This window comes from Drosophila grimshawi, unplaced genomic scaffold, assembly GCF_018153295.1.
Source record: "Drosophila grimshawi isolate 15287-2541.00 unplaced genomic scaffold, ASM1815329v1 contig_44, whole genome shotgun sequence".
Lineage (NCBI taxonomy): Eukaryota > Metazoa > Arthropoda > Insecta > Diptera > Drosophilidae > Drosophila > Drosophila grimshawi.
Window position 1 is genome coordinate 7647104 of NW_025063240.1, and position 13284 is coordinate 7660387.

Below are 13284 nucleotides of genomic sequence, written 5' to 3' on the forward strand. Positions count from 1 at the left end.
TGCCTGCAATCAACTTTATTACTCGCTGCCGCAGTTGTTATTTACTTTTTGCTGCTGTCGTCGCCGTCGTCTCGTTTGGTCATCTGAAAAATAAGCTACGTTACTGTGACAGCAGCGCGTCAACGTCAACATTGACGTCGCCGTCGCCGTCGCCGGCGCAGTCGTCAGCGTTAGCGTCAGCATTCGTATTTATCAATCGTTCTGTGGGCCATTGCAGGCATATTTGCCAGCCCATCATTCCATTCTCTCCATTCGCATTGTTAGACTTATCAACTTGTACATGTGTGTGTGTGTGTCTGTGTGTGTGTGTGTGTGTGTGTGTGTGTGTGGGCATGCTGATGCTGATGAAGCGGCCTGCGCTCGACACACGGTCCAATATTTGAATGAGATTAATTAACAGCAATGCAAACCGTTACATTCCAAGCGCATATTTTGATTTTGCTTTTGATTTGTTGTCGCTTTCACAGTTTTTGGATGGACATCAATAATTTTCTTTATTTAAATCATTTTCAAGCGTTTGCAACAAATTTAAGCGAAATTTATAATTGGCTATCAATAGCTTCAAACGGATTTCTACTCATTTATTGGCAACTATTAGTAAACATCAAAAATCAGAATTTGAATAGCTGCTTGATTTGTACTTATTTGAATCGATGTTGGCCTAGTCTGGTCCAATTAGCAGCGATTGGGTCGCCTGCGGAACAAACAGCAGCAAGAACAACATCATCAAGGCAAAAATAGTCAAAAGTCAAACACAAACTGAGAAAAGCAAAAACTTTGCACCAGTGCAAAAAGTTTGTGTAGCTTGAAAACTTATGAATAATTTAATAATAACGTACACTTGCCTCTGCCGTAGGCACAATTTTCTTTTTTCTCCGGAATGGAAAACTCTCTGCTAAGTGCAGAGTATTTTTTTTTTAATTTTGCTTTATTTTTTTCTGTTCTTTTCAATTACGTATCTACCATTTGCTGGCAAATTGAGGTGAAGAATTTAAAGGCAAATCGGCTTGAGGCTTGACTCATAAACCCGACTGTCAAGCACACAATTTTTGATTGTTCCCCAGTTCCACAGCGTTTTTCTTATCTCTTTTTTCTCAGAGATTTTACAGTCCACACCCCTCGCCCTTCTCACCCACGCCGTTTGGCAGTGTCTATAGATGCTCTTTGTCGCAGCTGTTTGCCGTCTGTTTCCATTAAAAATCCATTTAAATATTATCTGCTACGATTTCGCTTCGCTTTTTCCACACATCGCACATCGCACAACGCGCATCGCAGCGGAGTCGCCTCCGTTTTGCATCCGTTTGACATTTGGCCAAATGACGAGACATCAGAAGAAGTTCGAGCAAAGATAACGGCATAGATAGGCGCACTTAATGAGCTATATTCATAATTATGCTGCCTACTGGTTTTTGGGATTTAATAAATGCCAATAAATGCAGATAATTTACTTCTGAGCTGTCTTTAAAATTGGGCAATTCGAGCATATTTCAATTACCCAAATGCAATTAGGCCTGGCCACAAATTAGCTGCAAATTGTTTCACTGCATTTCACAGACAATTCAGTTTCAATAAATTGTTTATGTTGCCGTCTCTTACATCTCTCTATCCCTCTCTCTCTCTCTCTCCCTCTCTCTCTCTCTCCCTCTCTCTCTCTCTCTCTCGCACTCTTCTCCGGCTCATTGCGCTTCAGGAAAGCGTTGAAATTGTTTTTATAAATGATGCATGACATTTGTAGAGCAATATGCAATATAAATTTACCAACAACATCGAAAATAAAAAATGTGTTTTTATCGATGTCGAATTTTAAGTTCGAGTTTTAAAGTTGTAAATAATGTTTTATTGTGTGTAAATTTGTCATTTATCTGTAATCCACTCTATGAAAAAATCTTAAATATACTTTTGTAAAATGTAAATATTTGTAAAATTTAAATATATTCACTCAAACTTTTACTTTGGTTCTTTTAAAAATAGTGAAATATACCTTACATTGATTAACTTATTCATTCATTTAACAAATTATTAAAATATTTTTGACAACACTTTGCTCTTATGGCCAATAAACCAGAGATGTTAATTAAATGTAATAAATTTATTTCTTTTATTATCAATTTATTTATATTAATTAATTAATGCAAAGCTCAGTAGACTAGAAGAAACTCTTTCTTTGAGCAAAAGGACAAATATAAATTGCGATACACAAAACATATTTGCATAGAATGGGTTCATTTCACAGACTTGCCAGACTGAAATGAGCAAGAACCATTTAGAAAATGAATATTCATGGGGACTCTTAAGGTTTAGCCTGGCAACGTTTTTAGGCCGCTGCTTCACAAAGTCAAGCGCTCAATTATAAAACTTTATATTATTTTTTTTGGTTCATAAAATGTTTTATTTACCTTTTTTCCTCGTTCCATGGCCAATATGGAATGAGAGAGAGAAAGAGAGATAGAGAGAGGGAGAGAGAGAGAGAGAGGGAGAGAGTGCGCCCAAGCCATGTCTGGCATATTGTAATATTATTATTTTTTTTTGCTTTTTGCGCTGCAAAAGCAATGAAAGAAAACAAAGAAATCCGAACGCTGTGCAAATAAATGCAAAATAATATAACAAAAAGTTGACCGAAAACTAACGAAAGATGGCAAAGAGGGTTGTGGAGAGCTGGTGAGAGGGGAGGCGACTCCGTCAGAGTCGCTGCACTTGCTGGGTGCTCAGCTGGTGCGCCTAAAAGCACACACTTCATTTCTAAATAGAATTTCGCAATTTGCCAAAAGTTTTCTCAAATTTTTCTCTTTTTCCTTTTCATTTTCTTTTTTTTATTCGCTTTTCACTATTCGCAATTTTCCATTCGCTTTGGCCCATGGCCATTACTTGTCCATTGATTTCAATTCCACTTTTTCCCATTTTTTTTTTTTTGTTTTTTTTTGCTCATTGGCTTCTTTTGTGTGCACTTTTTATTTCTTAGCTTCTTCCTCGACTGCTGCGGCGGTTGCCCCTCCTTCGGTATTTTAATGTGCAATTTAGCAAAAATTTCATTTTGATTTGATTTTTGAGCACCACAAATAGACAACTCCACTCGCTTAATGATCATTATAATAAAGACGATTATGATAATGTTAATGGACAGCTAAAAGAGCGGGCATAAAATCGCTTTAACGTTTTTGTTTTTATTCTGCTTTGCCAGCCAAATTTGATTTCTCTATAAAGTAATGCAAATTTACTGAATATGTTTTTTGATGCATTTTGAGCCAATCTAAATGGACTTTGGCTAAGGAAAGGGAGATCAAATCTTAACAGTATATAAATCTACTTTACTTTACTTCTTTTATAATAAAAGTTAGCTCAAACTTATGATTTTCTCGCTTGTAAAAGTATTTGAAAATCATTATTCATTTAAATAAGAATTTAACAATAAGCCAAATTACTTTTAATGTTTAATTTTTAATATTTTTTACAATATTTTGAATACTTTATTTTATTTATAAATTTTTAAATATTAAAATGTGATTAATTGCACTTAAAAAATATTTTATTGGGGACTTTAGCCAATGTTCTCAATTTAATTTAGCTGCCAATTTAGTAAAATGTCTTTATAAAATTTCTGTTTTATGCATCATATTTATTAAATGAATTTTTATTATATTTTTGATTTTTCTTTTGTGTATTAAGTGTGATGATTGATAAATCAATTCCATTGATTCTTCAGTTTCAAATCTTATTTTAGAAAAAGAAAAAAAGAAAACAAAATAAGTTTTTTTTTTTGTTTCGAATAAACTTTATTATTCCTTATGCTTTGTGGTGGGAACAAATGAAAAACTAAGTATATTATTTAAGGGACAGGGGATTGGGTCGAGTGGCAGCCAAGCAAATGGAAACTAACAAATAACCATTGTAAACTTCTCCAATGCCTGGCTGGGCAAACTCTGTGTACTATCAGGATCAATTTGGTTCAATAGGCCTAAGTTCGGAAATCAGCAGCTTAATGACGGTAACGGTAGCGGATGCGACGGACGGTCTTGTAGCGGTAGCCATCCTTGCCAACCTCGGTGCCCTCGGCGGGCACATCGGCGGACTTGACCTCAACGGTATCGGCGGCGGCGGGTGTCTCTGCGGGTGGCAGATATTCACCGTTGGTTGCCTCAGCGGCGGCAGCATCCTCAGCTGGGTCAGCCTCACGACGATGGCGACGGAACTTGAGTTTGCGCACAGTCTTGTAACGGTAACCATCGGCGCCCAGCACAGTCTTCAGCTCGGGGGCAAGCTCAACATCAACCGGGGGCAGATACTCGCTGGAGGGTGCGGCAATTTCGGAGACATCGCGACGATGACGGGCACGGAACTTGAGCTTGCGCACGGTCTTGTAACGGTAACCATCATCGGCAACCTTCGTTTCGGCAACCTCGCCACCATCAACGGGCGGCAGATACTCCTGGTTGGGTGGCAGATACTCCTGGCTGGGCACCTCGCGGCGATGACGCAATTTCAAACGGCGCACCGTCTTGTACCGATAACCATCGTCCGACAATGCGGCAGCCTCAGCATCTCCAACGGGTGGCAAGTACTCGGCGGAAGGATCCTGCACAGCGGCATCCAACGATTGAGCTGCGGCAAAGGCCACCAGGCAAAGGGAGAGGGCGCCAATGAAGAGTTTCTGCAACGAGAAGTTCAGCAAATTGTGTAAAAAATATGAAAAAATATAATTTAAAGTTGAAAAACTTATGAAATTAATAAAAAATAAAATATACTAAAATTTAAATCTCAATTTTAATACTTGAATCGATTACTTTGAATTCTATTAAATGTTAAAAAATTTAGATCATTTAGATTACAAGCGAATTCTGAATTATTTTAAAACTTTTCCTTTTATGTGTAAAATAAATTCTTTTAAATACTTTTCTGTAGTAAATAAGTTGTAAAGATATTCATAGGAAAGCTTTAAAACTTCGTGCTCCAAGACTAAATAATTGTTTGTATTTTTCAGCACACTTTGGGACACTTACCATGCTGTAGATTTGGTTCTTTCGTACTAGCAAACTAGGCAAACTGACGAAAGATGTTACTGTGTCGTAGGTATTGAACCCAATGATGCCTTGGTCCAATTCGCAATGCGTATTTATAGCGAAAAATGGATCATCGACGGTTGAAATCTGGTTTTCATTACCAGTCTAAAGAGTAGAAAATAAAATAATAATAAAAAAAAACAAAACAGAAAAAAAAACACATATGAAATATGGAGCCAAGTCAAGTGCGCATCAAAGTTAAAGATGACGACAGGCCGTCTTGGGCTCTATTAACCACTTGATAATATGGCTATGACGATCCGACGACGAAAAACTGACCGAAAATTTCATGTTTAAACGTCCGCCTTCAACTTAGTTGGCCACGCACTTGAGCACAATACACATTTTGGATCAGGTTTTTGCATGTGAAGTGAAGTGGCTTTTTTTTACTCGCACACTTCAAATTAAACGTTTTGTTCGTTACAATTGTTGGTAATAGATTGGCTACTGTTTTTTTGTTTTTGGCTTATTTAGCAAATACAATGGATAATAAATGGTACGTTTTTGGCTCATTTAATGGTCTAATCACAAGTTAACTTTATGTCATATATTTTGATTATATTTTAATAGACATTATTTGAATTGTTAACAACTTCGGCCCACTCATTTAACATATTCATGCTCAAGTGCCTCATTAGAACACTTGAAGCGTTCTCTGACCTTGAATACTGCTACACATTTCAGATTTCAGATATCAAATTTGATTTTTGGCTTTTCAGCAAATTTGTTTCCTGCTCTGTGCTCGCCACTTGAGACTAATAATATTCTAAGTATTATTAAACTATTATTCAATCATTTGAGTTGCGCATTATTTTGTAAGCAATTTGTTGTCTTTACTTGTATGTAATTCAAATGCGTCTTACAAATTATTACTAAGTTGTAATTTTAATTCAAATTTAAATGTGTCTTACAAATTATTCTTTAATTTTTTGCCAATTTGCTAAAAATTCAAGTGTTTTTTTGTAGTTTTTGATTTGCTATTTTTGGCGAATTGTCGATTTATTTATAAAGCAATTATACAAATTTATTTTTGGTCATAAGTGTGCCTCAAGAAGTCTTCAATTGTTTAAGAGTCTTTCGCTGTTCAATTTTAATATCCTATTCGGTTTTTGGCATGATCTAGAAGTTTTTTAAACTATATAATAAAGATTAAATATAAACAATTTATGTATGTGTAAATGATTTAGTTTTAAGCTTAAATCTTTAAAATACATATTTATAAATATTTTATGAATTTAATTTAATTTAATTAAACATCAAAAGCAGTTAAAAATTCAATTTTAATTTTTGGTTAGGTGATATAATTTTGTTTAATATTTTAATATTAAGTGTGAGCAATTTTAATATTAAATTAAGATCGTTGGTGACTGAGTAATGAGTAAAATAATTTATACACCTATATTAAATTGTATATTATGAAAAATTCAAATTAAGCCCTTCATTTTTTGTTGTCATCAAGTGTGCATTTTCTATGTTTTTCACTCGATTTTTCAAAACTCTGAGTGTGATTTATGGTCTGCAAGTGGATTTCCTTGTTTAATTTACTTTCAGCTCACTGCCAACACTCGGGAAAACTGATTGCAATCATGAGTTCGCCTGGAGCAGTCATAAAAATGCGATCAACACTTGGCAAACACAGACAACAGGCAAATACAAATGACAGCAATTATAACAGTAATGATAATAGTAATAACAACAATAACAATAAATGCAATAATATGCAGCTGGCCAAAAGTGATGCATTAAACAGAGCCAGAGTCATTTAATTGGCCACGCCTACTGCCCACATTTCGATTGTTTGATAAGGCAAAATTGTTTACACTCTGCATAAGGACAATCGCTATCCGACAATCAAGCGGGCATTGTGAAGGGGACGGGGAGGGGGTGGACAGGGGAGGGGACTACACCTTGCCAGGATATGCTCTGCATTAAAATGAAATTAAATGGATGCGCTGGCAATTTCTGTACTTGTATTGTTATTATTGTTACTGTTGTTGCTGCTGTTGTTGTTGCTGTTTTTGTTGATACTGTCATTGTTGCAACAAGCGTTGCTGCTGTTGCATATTTTATAAAAGGCACAAGTGTGGCAGAGTGTGTGCAGGCGCAGGGCGTATTCTGTTTTCAGTTTTTTTGTTGTTGTTTTTTTTTTTTTTTTTTTTTTTTTTTTGGTAGGATGGTAACCATTTAAATCGCATTTTGCAACGTGGAAGTTGCCAACCAAATAGGCCGTCTGTCAGGTCGGATGCGTAATATCTGTGCAACAGCAATAATAAAACAATAGCAATAACAAATACAGCGGCAGTAATAAATCGACAGTAAATCCATATAAAATAGAGATAGGGTAAAGTGTTTGCTGGGAGTTGTTGCACAGTTGAGCGCTGCAAACAGACATCAATGTAAATACGCAACATACAAAAACTTGTCACCCTAACAATAGATCGAATAGGTCGCTCTGCTGTTATCCCAATAATAATAATAACCCTACAGTTTTGACTCAAACAAGCATTTTAGGGATAAACCAAAATTCTTTATAACTGATCTAGATATTTCACTTTTCATATATGATTTGCCTACATTTTCTTTTATTTTTCTTATTAATATTATTAAATTTCACACTCAAAATCTTTGTTTCATGCTTAACAATATTTGTGCTGATTGGAATTTTTTCTGATTTTCCTTGCAATAAATAACCACAGAAATTATTACGCTCATTATTTTATTTTATTTTTTCATTTTTAATTTAATTGCTCCCTTTTAATTTTATATAATAACCTAGTTTAATTGTTAATTTAAATAAATTGAATACATATATAATTTTTAATTGTATATAATAAACTAGTGTAATTTTTAATTTAAATAAATTGAATACATAAGTTTAATGTATAAGATTAATTTTAAATTTAAATAAATATTTATAAAATATTTGCAAATTTTTTATTTATTGCCAACTTATGAATATTTATATAATTTTATATAATAAACTAGTGTAATTTTTAATTTAAATATATTTAATACATAAGTTTAATGTATAAGATTAATTTTAAATTTAAATAAATATTTATCAAATATTTGCAAATAAATTGCAAGCTTATGAATATATATATATAATGAATATACTTAATATTTGCCAAGTGAATATTATTTGAATAATTTAACAATTGTCTAAGCTCGCAGCCACAAACAAACGTCAGATTACACCTTCAGTTAGTTTCGAGTTGATGCAAGTATGCATTAGTTGATGTAACCTGTGGTTAGGCAAAGCAATGCAAACAATTGCAACAGTCTGCCGCACTCACAATCTTGGCTTTCTCCCTCATTTGCGATAGCTTTCACACTCTCTCCCTTTCCCACTGACGCTTGCTTCATAGCTTCCCGTTATCTGCTTATGCTCAATTGTCGCTTATTGCATATGTGTGTGTCAGAGTTCTTGTCTATGTGTTTTCATAGCTGCCTTTGACTTGCAAGCATGATAATGTGTCATTACATTAAAAGCTTTGCAAATACGCCACCTACCGGGCAGAAGTTCAACTCCCTGGGCAGCTGTGCAGCTCGGCTTGCAAATTTCATTAGCGTTTCAGCATTTGTGCCTTGAGTTGTTGCTGTTATTGTTGTTGTTGACGCTGCGTGCTGCCCATAAAACTAAGACGCCATTGGGAATTTGCTTAACTAGCAAAGCCTGCACTTGCAGGCATCTGTGTGAATAGCGTGTGAGTGTGTGAGTGTTTGTGTGTAGCCTTCAAGTGCAGCCTCAAAGTAGGCAATTAATTTGTTAATTGCCATGCATATTGTTAGCCAAATTGATGGCATTTGAAGTCATTGTGTGCCAAGTACGTTGAGGTTGGCTTCAAGCAAATTACGTTTTCGCGCGGTCAACACAAACATATATAAATGATTAATGATTAAGCTAAACTTATAGCGTATACAGAGCGAATACATTTGATTTGCCTTTATTCCTTTCAAATGCAATATTATAATAATATATCACCTGACCTTGAGCAGGGGGAAACAAATTTAAATTAGAGAATGAAACTGTAAATTGAAAATAAATCTGAATTAGCAAGCAATATCTTTAAAATTGCAGTTTTTATTGCAGGCTATCGATAAATTGATATAAACTTAATTTCAATTTGAAATTTTCTAACTCTGCGATTGGCTTGCTCATACAGACGGATAAACAATCAGATGGACTTTCACGCTAATTAAATTGTGTATAAATATTAATTACAAAATTAACAATCTATATTTAGTTACGGCTGTCTAAATAGACACGTAAAATAATACACACGTACATATACAAATAAAGATATCCATTTATATATATGAATATGGATTTGCATTACAGATTTGGGGAAAATTGTTCAACCAAATTCATCATACGCCCTGTTGCACAGCGCACACCTCTCCGCAACTAAAACAATTAGGGAACTAGTGAGCGTGGTTATATAATTAAATGTATATTTTGATGACAATAATGAAAATATTAAAAGAATATCAAATGAAAAGCAACCAAAAATGGAAAGCCATTTAAATAAAAAATAGAAAAAGAAACCAAATCAATTTGTAAATAAAAATAAATGCCTGTCCTAGATTGGTAAGTCATTCATTCTTTTATCAGAGCTGAAGTTGATGATGTTCATATTTTGTTATGATTTTGGTAATTGCATTTCTTGATCAAACTTTGTAATTTTGTTTTTAGGTATTTAAAAAAACTTTACTTTGTAGTTACATGGATTTTTTAATATTTCTTATCTTATTATGCATTACTTATTATTATTATTTGATAAGTCTTAACTAGCTTTTGGCTGCATCTTAAAAAATCACAATATTCCAGGTCGATTTGTCGTTGCATGTCCATATAAATGTCATTTGCAGTTCATAGGACACCTGTCATCGTCATTATCATCAACATCCGCAACTGGCCCAAAAACATCCGCTTTCGCATCCGCATACGCATCCGCTGGATACTCTGGTCTCATCAGGAACATCATTACGACCGCCACATGACATGGTTCAGGAGTTTTTTCCGCTCGTTTAGCATATGTTGAATATGTTCGCATAATGGTCCCATAATCCCCAGTCCGGATTGTTGAACCCACCCCTCAACACTCATCTGCCATGGGCGCCTGGTGCTCCCGTTGCTGTGATGACCACTCGACGACAGTTTTTGCCAATGGTCTGCTGTCAAATAATATTTATATAGTATTCACATAATGCGCGGATTATTTTCTTAATTGATGGTGATCGGCCTATTATACGAGTATGTAAACAACAGTCAACCTTCATCAACCTCTCCCCACCCCATCCCCCATTATCGCACTCAAGTTGTGCGTTGTATTTAAAATTAAATTTTTAAAACTTATTTCCAGCTGTGGTTGCAAAATTTTCAACATACTAAAAGTTAATTTGATTTTGTTGACCGCATGTAAAATTTTTGAACTTTCCGACTTTCACAAATTTGCGGCCAAATTAGATGCTAGAACGGGAAGGGTGGTGGGGGAAGGGGTAAACATTGCACTGTGATCAAGCAGCGGTAATTGTGGGCATGGCAATCATTAGCAATTTTTGCGGACTTTAGTTTATTTTGCCTTTCGTTTTGGCAATATACCAATAGACTTTTTAGAGAGAACGAAAATGTTAAGTGAGTTAAATTGTTAATGAGAGTTTTGTCGCCAATAGAAAATTAATAGAATAATATCAAATTAAAATGCTGGATTGTATTTGTACTTAATTAGCTTACGCATAATTAATTTCAGTTAGCAATCAACTCAATTAATTTATTTCGTTTTCGATTTCAATTCATTTTATTTCGTTAGTATAAATCAATTTGAATACGATGAATGTCTTAGCGAATCGGCTTATATAGTCATGGCTAATTTACCATCATTTTTATTTAAAGCTTATTTCTCTCACATTTTATTTACGACATTCAAACAGATAAAAAGTAGATTAGTGGATTGAAGATGATGGCCACTTGAAATGCATTGGCTAAAACGAGTTTCGAAACGAGTCGGGTCCAGGAAATTGTGTGTTTTGGTGCGTGACCAGTTGCATTTTACAGGATTAAGCACTTAACGGCAATTTCAGGCACGCATTTTAAATTAATTATGCGTTATTTATAAATAAATGAAAATGCACACGCAATGAGCTCACATCGCAAAATTATGTATGTTTTCCCATATCAAAACTGCCCACATTCCCCACCTGCCTGCCCCGCTGCTGTGCGCACTTACATTGAAACTGATGCCAGATGAGGATGCAGCCAGAGGATTTGATGTTGAAAACCGCAGGACGAACATGTTGCGCTTAAAATACTTTGCTAATTTTTCGCTAATATTTGCCAGGTGGCTGTTGTGCTGCAGCTCTTTCATGTTGTTGCGATTTGTTGTTGCCTCGTTGGTCGTTGTTGGTTTGTCTGCCTGTCGGAAATAACAAATATTTAAACGTATTTAATTAAAACTCACAAATGAAACCACAACGCGCATCGAGCGCTCAGTTCTCATCCTCCAAATGCTGCTGTTCCCATTGCATTCTACATACACCGTTTATATTACGTTTTATGCTAACACACAGACACACTCACACACACACACACACACACACACACACATTTGTACATAAACGCGGCTCAAATTATTGTTTATTTATTTACAGCTACACAGTCACGTGTATATTTCTATTTGTATGTGGCTCGCTCTTTTCACAGTGTGTGTGTGTGTGCGGTGTTTTCAAAAGCGTTTTGGTTTCACATTGTAGCCATATACCAATATACCCTGCAAATACTCTGCTCACACAACAAATAAAATGTATTTTGGCATATCCTAAACCTAAAACTGTTTTTTTTGTTGCACCACTTGTTTAAAAGTGATATCAATTTAATATTTGTTCAATGGCAAAAATAACAATTGTCTGCAAAAAGAAACTAACAAATTCGGTGCCGAATTTGTTGTTGCTTTGCATTTTCAATATTGCATACTTTGAGGCTTGTGATTTAATTGTTTGTTCGAATGTGTTGGGCAAATAGCATTGCCTACTTTTGGGCGCGCATTGTTATTTAATTACGCATACGTTATGTCGGTCAAGCAGCACTTTTTTTTTTAAATTTGGTATAAGTGAACACTTGTTATGGATCTCTTAAGAAGCTATGTAGAACTATTAAGAGTACTGCATTTAAATATCTTTATGCGAGTCTCTTAATAAAGCTTAGCTCCTAAATATGAGAGTCAGTCATCTTAGGCAATTTTTTGTTGAATGACAGCGTGTGAAAAATTGCATTTATTCGCAGATGTGCACACAGAAAATATCAAAAAAGTCAAAATTACAATACACTGCAAGAAACACAGTAGCGGCGATTATTTTGACGCCTTCGCCATTTGATATTCTTTTCAAATGCATAAATGAATGCAGAACAAAAAGGGACTTGGCCAAAAGGGCAAACACACAAAACGCTTTTATTTTCTCAGTGGCGCTCTGTTGACCATTTGCCTTCCGTTCACATACATATGTGTTTCTGTATCTGTATGTGTGTGTGTGTGTGTGTTTGCACTATCCAAGAAACATTCTGCTGGCTTTTTGGCTCTAGGTTGCGTTTTTGACTTGCTTCTGTTATTTACCCAACTGCGTTTTAGTTTGCAGCTCCTTTGAAGCATTCAAAGAGTTGGCAAATCCAGCTTATTTGCCATTTAACTAAGCTGGTTAGCCAAACTAGCTGGGAGTCGAAATGAATGCAGCTGCCAAGACCTACAACCATTTTTTATTCGACAGATATTCTGTTTAATGCGGGTCTGGATATTTGCACATCTCAAAAGTTGTAACCAACAAAATTGTATACTAATGAATATATGCATTTTTAAAGCATTTAAAAAAACAAATATTCTTTCAAAAATGTACAAAAACCAAATTATATCTGTAATCTGGACTAAAAGTGCAATATCTGTCAGCTGAAAAGGTTAAGTAATCTAAGACATGTTTAAGATAACTGTTCTCTTTTCTTTTTTATATTTTTATTATATTTTTTCAGCTTGCCTCATGCATCATCCAGTATCGGTATCTTTTAACAATGTTGCTGATCAATCCGAAAGATAAGATTAGCTGCAAAAAGAACTTTCGCAGGCATCATGTGGAGTACCCTAAATATACAAGCAAATATACATAGTTAATATATATGATTACGATATGATTAATTTGATAAGGTTTAACCTTCAACTGCAAGTTAAATAAAATAATCAAACTG

At 34.8% G+C, this 13284-nt stretch overlaps 1 protein-coding gene across 1 annotated transcript; it reads right to left on the bottom strand.

Annotated features, from left to right (window-relative positions):
- Positions 1 to 3973: 3973 nt before the first annotated feature.
- LOC6557375 lies at positions 3974 to 11350 on the bottom strand. Its single transcript, XM_001984920.1, has 3 exons — positions 11285 to 11350; positions 4995 to 5159; positions 3974 to 4645 (listed from the first exon to the last, which is right to left on the bottom strand). Exons 1-3 carry the CDS (start codon positions 11348 to 11350, stop codon positions 3974 to 3976), a joined length of 903 nt encoding a protein of 300 aa, XP_001984956.1.
- Between the last annotated feature and the right edge of the window lie 1934 nt (positions 11351 to 13284).

What these genes read in the sequence shown, in the direction of transcription:
- LOC6557375 (XM_001984920.1), bottom strand. Translation starts at nt 11,350, where the DNA reads ATGTTCGTCCTGCGGTTTTCAACATCAAATCCTCTGGCTGCATCCTCA. An exon ending in CATCTGGCATCAGTTTCAAT is followed by an intron (nt 5,160 to 11,284) that starts GTAAGTGCGCAC and finishes TCTACTCTTTAG; the next exon opens with ACTGGTAATGAAAACCAGAT. An exon ending in AGAACCAAATCTACAGCATG is followed by an intron (nt 4,646 to 4,994) that starts GTAAGTGTCCCA and finishes TTCTCGTTGCAG; the next exon opens with AAACTCTTCATTGGCGCCCT.